We start from the raw sequence: 7,646 nt of genomic DNA, 5'->3' as shown, positions 1-7,646 counted from the left end.
AAGAGCAGTTGCAAGGGCACCAGCAAGAAGGGCAGAGATCAGATAGTGGTGGAACCTGCAGGGGAGGGCTCAGAAAGATGACGGGGACGGGGACGGTGGGGGGGGGGGAGGATTCCTCGGGTAAATCTCTGGAAAAAGAAACGGTTTCCAGTCTTGTCCTTTTATCTTGTCTTTTTTCTCGGCTCTGTGTTTCTTCCCTGGCTATAGCCAAGTGGCACAAACGCTATAAACACTCTTACAAAGAGAACTTCTCTCTCTCTCTCTCCTTTACAGATGCCCCAACCGCCCCTTCTCCGTGGCTTCTTCGTTTCAGTGGTCCTTGGCTCTGGCCTTTGCTATGTGGCTTATTGTCACTCACCCCTCGCCTTCCTTTTCCAGCTCACCCTCTTTCGCCTGGCCTCAGGCTCTCTTCAATCCTTTCTCTCTCTCTCCTCTCAGCCCCATCCCATTCCTGGAGGTATCTGGACTGGTAGAGACTCTGGCTTCTCCTTCCTTCTGGATCTCTCTGAAATGTTTCTGTGAGGGGTGGGGAAATGTCAAGAAGGATTGGCCTGGCGGGTGTGGCTAGTAATGCACTGAAACCAGAACCCAGAGCCTGACGTCACCGGACCCCGCCTGTCAATCTCGGGCAGGCGCGCAGCTCGCAGCTCGCAGCCTGCCATCTCTGCCACTGCCTCTCACTCGCAGCGAAGGTGGCTCAGCGACAGGCGACCAGTACTTTCCTCTTTGACGCGGGGCAGCCTTCTGCAGGCAGCTGCTCGGACCGCGCAGGGAGGATAGCCAGGCACACAGCCGCGGAGCGCATGACCAGAGACTCCCGGGATCCCTGACTCCCCAGGTGAGCAGCGGGCTCCTAAGGGTACTTTGAGCTTCTGGGGAAGGCGAGGGGGTAAAAGGCAGTCCTGGAGTGAGTCCGTCCAGGAGTCAAAGAATTGGAGCAAGGCTTGACCACTGCACCTTAGCAGATTCCCCCCTTAGCCTTTCAATCCCCAGTTCCAGACCTGGGGTCTCTGGCTCTCAAACTTCTCTTTCAGGACCGCGGACAGCGGCTTTGCCCAGCTCAGGCTTGCAAAGAGATGACTCTCTAGGTTGATTTGTTTTAGGGTGTTCATGCATGCTAGTGCGTAGTGGAATCTATCTATGCACCTCTGCCAAAGCTCAGAAACCCCGTATATTCCGTTCATTCATTCACTCAACAGGTGCTTATTTATTGGGGTTCTCACTTTTCCCCCACTTCCCCCACTGCGCTCCGTGCGTGTTCCTGAGGTGAGATAAGCAATTTAAGTGAAGCAGTTAGAGCGGGGAAAGTTCATCGGTAGCTTGGGCAGTGCACCTGACAATCTGCGGTCCCTTTTGTGCAGGGAGCAACATCTAGCGGCGATGAACGCTAGCGCCGCCGCGCTCAACGAGTCCCAAGTGGTGGCAGTAGCGGCCGAGGGAGCGGCAGCTGCGGCTACAGCAGCAGGGGCACCGGACACCGGCGAATGGGGACCCCCAGCAGCATCCGCAGCGCTGGGAGGCGGCGGCGGACCTAACGGGTCACTGGAGCTGTCTTCTCAGCTGCCAGCAGGGCCCTCGGGACTACTGCTTTCGGCAGTGAATCCCTGGGATGTGCTGCTGTGCGTGTCGGGAACTGTGATCGCAGGCGAAAATGCGCTGGTGGTGGCGCTCATCGCGTCCACTCCCGCGCTGCGCACGCCCATGTTTGTGCTCGTGGGTAGTCTGGCCACTGCTGACCTGTTGGCGGGCTGTGGCCTCATCTTACACTTCGTGTTCCAGTACGTGGTGCCCTCGGAGACTGTGAGCCTGCTCATGGTGGGCTTCCTGGTGGCGTCCTTTGCCGCCTCAGTCAGCAGCCTGCTTGCTATCACAGTTGACCGTTACCTGTCTTTGTACAACGCGCTCACCTACTACTCGCGCCGGACCCTGTTGGGCGTGCACCTCTTGCTAGCAGCCACCTGGACAGTGTCCCTCGGGTTGGGGTTGCTGCCTGTTCTAGGCTGGAACTGCTTGGCCGACCGCACGTCCTGCAGCGTGGTGCGCCCCCTGACACGCAGCCATGTGGCGTTGCTCTCTACTTCCTTCTTCGTGGTCTTTGGCATCATGCTGCACTTGTACGTGCGCATCTGCCAGGTGGTCTGGCGCCACGCCCACCAGATCGCTTTGCAACAGCATTGCCTAGCACCGCCCCACTTAGCAGCCACCAGAAAGGGAGTGGGAACTTTGGCCGTGGTGCTAGGCACTTTTGGGGCCAGCTGGCTGCCCTTCGCCATCTATTGTGTGGTGGGTAGCCAAGAGGACCCGGCCATCTACACTTATGCCACCCTGTTGCCTGCCACCTATAACTCCATGATCAATCCCATCATCTATGCCTTCCGCAACCAGGAGATCCAGCGTGCCTTGTGGCTCCTGTTCTGTGGCTGTTTCCAATCCAAAGTGCCCTTCCGCTCCAGGTCCCCCAGTGAGGTCTGAAGGGCTCCTCGTGTTCCCTCACAAACACCACAAACCCAACATGCCAGCCTTTGGTGAGCGTCAAGGTGCCTGCTGATGAACTCTTGAGGTGTCAGTGGTGCAAATCTGACTCTGCTGGAGCAAAGGGACTGAACGTGAACGCAACGAACTGACTCAGACAAAGAGGCTTGTTGGCATTTTACATATACAGTGTATACATGTGTACATATATATACAAATCTTTGTATCTTCTGAGGTGTTCAGGACCTGGAGCTTCCTGTTCTGTGAAAACCAAACAAAATGTGGTTGTATACTCAATCGTACATCACATTTGTCAAGTGAAGACATTCCAATACTGCTTAATAATAGCACTTTATTTTTAGCTGCTGAAATGCCAAGACAGTGTTGCCATCCCCAAGAGCAGGAGAAAGGGAGTCTAAGATGTATTTTTGTTGTATGTGATAGAGTATTTTGCTGCACATGCATCGTAAACTACAACATATTTTGTACACAAATAAACACATTATAAAAATATAATCTTGGCTATGTGGTGGATTTTGGAATTAATTGGAAGCTGAATTGTGAGTGTGTTTGTAAAAAGTCTATTACATATCTATCATCTCCTTCCAGGGATAGCCACATGAAATACCAGATCCGGATCATGGGGTAGGGTAGAGTCATGGAGGGAGTAGCATTCACATATGGCATTCCCAGAACATGAAAAGGCCTGGTTGTTACTGTGCAAGCTAATGTGCTCCCTTGGAGACCAGGTTGGGAGAACATGTTTCAGAGGTCAAAACAATTCAAGTCACATAGGTACAGCTGTAAACTCTGAAGCCACAACTTCCCAGTGAAGCTTTACAAATATGGCAAGGTTATCAACATGGCTTGTTCAGACTGTTGCTAGCCAGGTCTGGTAGCCAGGTATAGTGCCTAATAAAATGAATAGAATTCTACTAAAGAAGGATTCCCAGATCTTCACGAGTTAACTGAAGTGTGTCCCTATGTCCCTTCTACAGAACATCATCTTCCAAACATGCATTAAGACCTTAAACAAGCAAACATTCCTCTTTATCAATAGGTCATGAGAATCAATGCTAAATGGGGCAGGGCTACTGTGAGCCCATATGAAGAAATATGTCCACAAACACATACATATTTGGGAGGTTAAGGAAATATGCACATGTGCATTTGTGCATGGATTTTGTATTTATTGGGTGCTTATTGTATGTTGGGCACAATTCTGAGCCTGGGGATATGGAAATAAAATTAAAAACAAGAAAAAAAATCCCTCCATATTCATGGCATTATATTCTAGTGGCGCGACTGGCCTGAAAGTACCTAGTTTTATTTTGAGATAAATGCCTAGGAAAAAGATAAAGGGGCGGGGGGGGGGAGACAGCGGAGTGTGCTCCAGTGGTGGGGGGTAACGGGGGAGTTGCTGGGGGAGGTAGCATTTAGGAGGTAACCGAAATGGAATGTGGTGTGAGAGGTGTTAGAATGTAAGGGGACAGCTTTCTGGGCCAAGGGAGCAGCAAATGCAGAGGTTTCAGGCCAGGATGTAACTGTCAAGTTCAAAGAGACCCAAGGTGAACAGCTGTATGAACTGAGCAGGGGTGGGGAAGGTCCAAGGGCAGCGTGGGCAGGGCTGAGAGGTGGCATCTTCTCCTTTAAACGTTTTGGAGGACCCTGGTTTTTCACTGAGTGGTAAGACAGCGATTCAATGCCACTTGTATTTTTTAAAGAATTACTCAGAGTGGGGATGGAGGGCAGAGAAATGGGGAGAGAGGAGGGGGTCCCAAATACAAACCTGATATTTGGTAAATTAACCAAAAACAAACAAACAAAACACAAAATAAAACAAAAAAAAAACAACAACAAAAGAACAACCTAAAAATTCCTTTGGTTGTTCCACTGAAAATTAAGTCAGGTGGTGCTTTAAGTGCACCCACCAACAAGGGAATAGTTCTTGTCATATCAAAAGATCCTGCAAGAAACAACCAATATAGCAAAGAATAAGCATAGTTACCACCATCATCACCACCACCACCACCAACAACAACAAAGTTTTAAAACAAAAAGAGTATTCACAGCCAGGAGTGATGACACATAGCTTTAGTCTCAGCACTTGGGAAGCAGAGGCAGGCAGATTTCTGAGTTTGAGACCAACCTGGTCTACAGAGTGAGCTCCAGGGTGGCCAGAGTTACACAGAGAAACCTTGTCTCAAAAAAAAAAAAAAAAAGAAAAGAAAAGAAGAGAAGAGAAGAGAAGAGAAGAGAAGAGAAGAGAAGAGAAGAGAAAAGAAAAGAAAAGAAAAGAAAAGAAAAGAAAAGAAGAGAGAAGGAAGGAAGGAAAGAAAGAGGGAAAGAAAGGAAAGAAAAGAAATTGTCTCTAGAGTTAGACTAGAGACAGCAGATGGACGCCCATGGCTGTACTCCCCTGAAAATGATGGTAGCTTTAGGCACAGAAGCAATGGTAAAAATGGTGAATCATGGTTCTGGAAATATAGTAAGGTATAGATGAGGCATGAGAGAAAACTTTACATTGAGCCAGAGAGCAAATGGGCACCACTGATATCAAAGAAACAATAAGGAGGGGAGCCATGCTACATATGATGATTGTCTGTCAACTTGACCAGACATTCAGTTATGCAGATAACTGGTCAAACATTCTGAGTAACGTTTTACTGAAGAGGATTTGGGGTGAGACTAACATCTAGATGGGTAGACAGTGAATGAAGCTGACACCCTTATGTATGCAGACACCTCAGTCAGTCACAGCATGGCCTGTCTTCTGACTCCATTGCTAACACTGGGGCTTTCTGGCTCTCCTGCAGATGGCCTTGAGACAGAAACCACGCCAGGTTCCTCAGGTCCCAAGTGCACTAACCTGCTCTGCACATTCTGGGTGTGCTAGTTCCCACAGTCACACAGGTCCCTTCCCTATAATAAATTCCTCACACTTGTATGCCCATCTGTTCTCATATCTCATGCCCAGTGTGTCAACAAAGCCTACTGACTTCCCTTCTTAGGGTGCACACATCTTGTTGGTTCTTTAGTCCGTGTCCTTGGAAAACCCCAATCCAGGAAGGGCAGGAGCTTTAAAATTATTTCTGGACTCCCAAATAGAGAGCACATGTGGCAATTTGTCTATTTCATAAACACTCCTATAGCACTTTCTATAAATCAGTCATTGATCTAAACATGTGACAAATATCTAAATTAATCACTGCACCAATTCTGGATTGATGAACTCCCAGCAAGAAACAAATAGCATGGTCTAACCAAGGAATGAAGTGGGGTTTAATAATGGGTCTCTTTCTAAAGGTGAAAATGGTCAAATAAATCCAACAAAGGTTCCAAGGCTCCTTCCCCCACCCCCCACCCCCCGCCACAGCTCACTAACAGAGCTGCCAAGGGAATGAAAAGAAAGCAGATTCTAGATCCAAGAGAAAGTGCTGTAGAGTAGGGGCCTCTGTCATGTGAACCTTAGAAAGAAAGGCAGACCCTATCAACCCAGAGTCAAATATGGAGAGAGCTGGGACAGTTAATTACTGGGTCACCATCTCTTGGCTCCATCTCTTGACAATGACTTTTATTAATTAAACTTTACCAGAACACAGAGAGCAAGAAAGACAACCAGCTCTGATGTAAGGCACAAAGTCCGTTTCCCTGGAGTAGTTGAGGTGGAATGAAACAGATCTGCAAATGAGAACAGAACAGTTATCACCATCACTGTGAGATAGGTACTTGGTTTATGCCCACTTTACAGATGAGGAAATGGAGGCACAGAAAGGTTACCTATACATGTCAGGAGTTTGGGAGCTGACAAAAATATGGAACTTACCAACATAATGATGGTATTTAAGTTATAGGTCTGGATAGGGTCGTCTTGGGAGTATCTGTTGTGTGAGTTTCCCAGAGGAGATGAGAAAAAATGTTTACTCCATCCAGATAGGGCACTAATGAGAGACCCTAAGAAATGATTCCATTAAAGTCTAACTAAGAAAAACAATAGTTTATTGGCTTACTCGTGGGAGTGTGGGTGAGGGGTTACTTATAGGCCCATCGGCATAGGTTACAACTCACAAAAGCTGTTCCTCAACCTGCATGTAGATTGACAGGCCAGGAAAGTCTCCTACTCTTAGTAGCCTTTTCTACTTATATAACCTCAGAGATAGAGGGACCTTATGAACCTTGAAAGTTTCAGGAACTTCCTGAGACTTGGGAGTTGTTTGCTGGCTGAGTCTTAAGGACCCACCCTCCAAGATGGAAAGTTTCATTGTGGAGGACACCACTATATAAAACTGTTGGACCGAAAAGAGGGTCAAGGACCAAAGTGTTCATAAACCAAAAGACAGGGAGGGTCAAACAAAGGGAGGAGAGAGAGGTAAGAAGAAACAGAGTTCTCCCAAGAAAGAAGGAAACCATGCCCCAGGAAGGAGTTGTTAGCAAAGGAGTAAAATAGGGTCTTAAGAAATGATTTGAAATCTTATTATGGGCTGCTGCTGAACTCACTCCTCAGGACAGGCAGAGGAGAAGGAGTCTGTCTGTAGAAGGCCCAGGAGAAAATTCACTAGTGATCCAGACTCGAGCAGCTCCCAGCAGCAGGGTGACCTTTTCAATACTGGAACACCCTGTGCTTTATGCATGTAGACTTTCACGATGCCCATAAACTTAGATATGGGAAGATTAGAGTTATTGCTCATTCATCACGTTAAAATTTTCTAAAGCTCTAACCCTTGTGGACTCTCCAGTGTTGTCACTCATAGTTTGAAGCCCCTCTACCCCTTCACAACTAGAATGTGTTGGAGTGCGCTGAAACACAAGAACTAGCTGTCAGCATCCCCTAAATGTGAGGGGAGAAAATAATCTAACTTTATAAACGGAACAAAGGCATTAATAGTATGATAAATTTTATAACCATAAAGAATTTTTTCTGTAATAAGCACATAGAGACACTTCTATGTGAGAATTTACTATGGGCGATGAATCTGACTTAAGTCTACTTAAATATTAGTTAATATTTAATGTCCAACCCAGGCCTGATCCAGGTTTAGAGGAACTAAAAACAGGAAAATGCTAGGCAATCAGTTTGCTAATGATGCTGACTTACATGGTGGCTCAGTCTATGTAATGTCAATAGGTTTGACATTAGCCAACCTATGATGTAACCGTATAAAACTGTGGGCAGA

The 7,646-nt window shown here is 47.3% G+C and overlaps 1 protein-coding gene across 1 annotated transcript; it reads left to right on the top strand.

Moving 5' to 3' along the window:
• Positions 1-674: 674 nt before the first annotated feature.
• On the top strand, positions 675-2,988 carry Gpr6 (G protein-coupled receptor 6). Its single transcript, NM_199058.2, has 2 exons — positions 675-838; positions 1,362-2,988. The coding sequence occupies exon 2, from the start codon at positions 1,381-1,383 to the stop codon at positions 2,470-2,472; it is 1,092 nt and encodes a 363-aa protein (NP_951013.1). The 5' UTR covers positions 675-838; positions 1,362-1,380; the 3' UTR covers positions 2,473-2,988.
• The last annotated feature ends 4,658 nt before the right edge of the window (positions 2,989-7,646 follow it).

This window comes from Mus musculus, chromosome 10 (genome assembly GCF_000001635.26).
Source record: "Mus musculus strain C57BL/6J chromosome 10, GRCm38.p6 C57BL/6J".
Lineage (NCBI taxonomy): Eukaryota > Metazoa > Chordata > Mammalia > Rodentia > Muridae > Mus > Mus musculus.
The sequence above is the reverse complement of the archived record's forward strand: the minus strand, read 5'-3'. Positions and strand labels throughout refer to the sequence as shown.

Bases quoted from the DNA above. Each gene is read 5' to 3' on its own strand.
- Gpr6 (NM_199058.2), top strand. From the start codon at position 1,381: ATGAACGCTAGCGCCGCCGCGCTCAACGAGTCCCAAGTGGTGGCAGTA.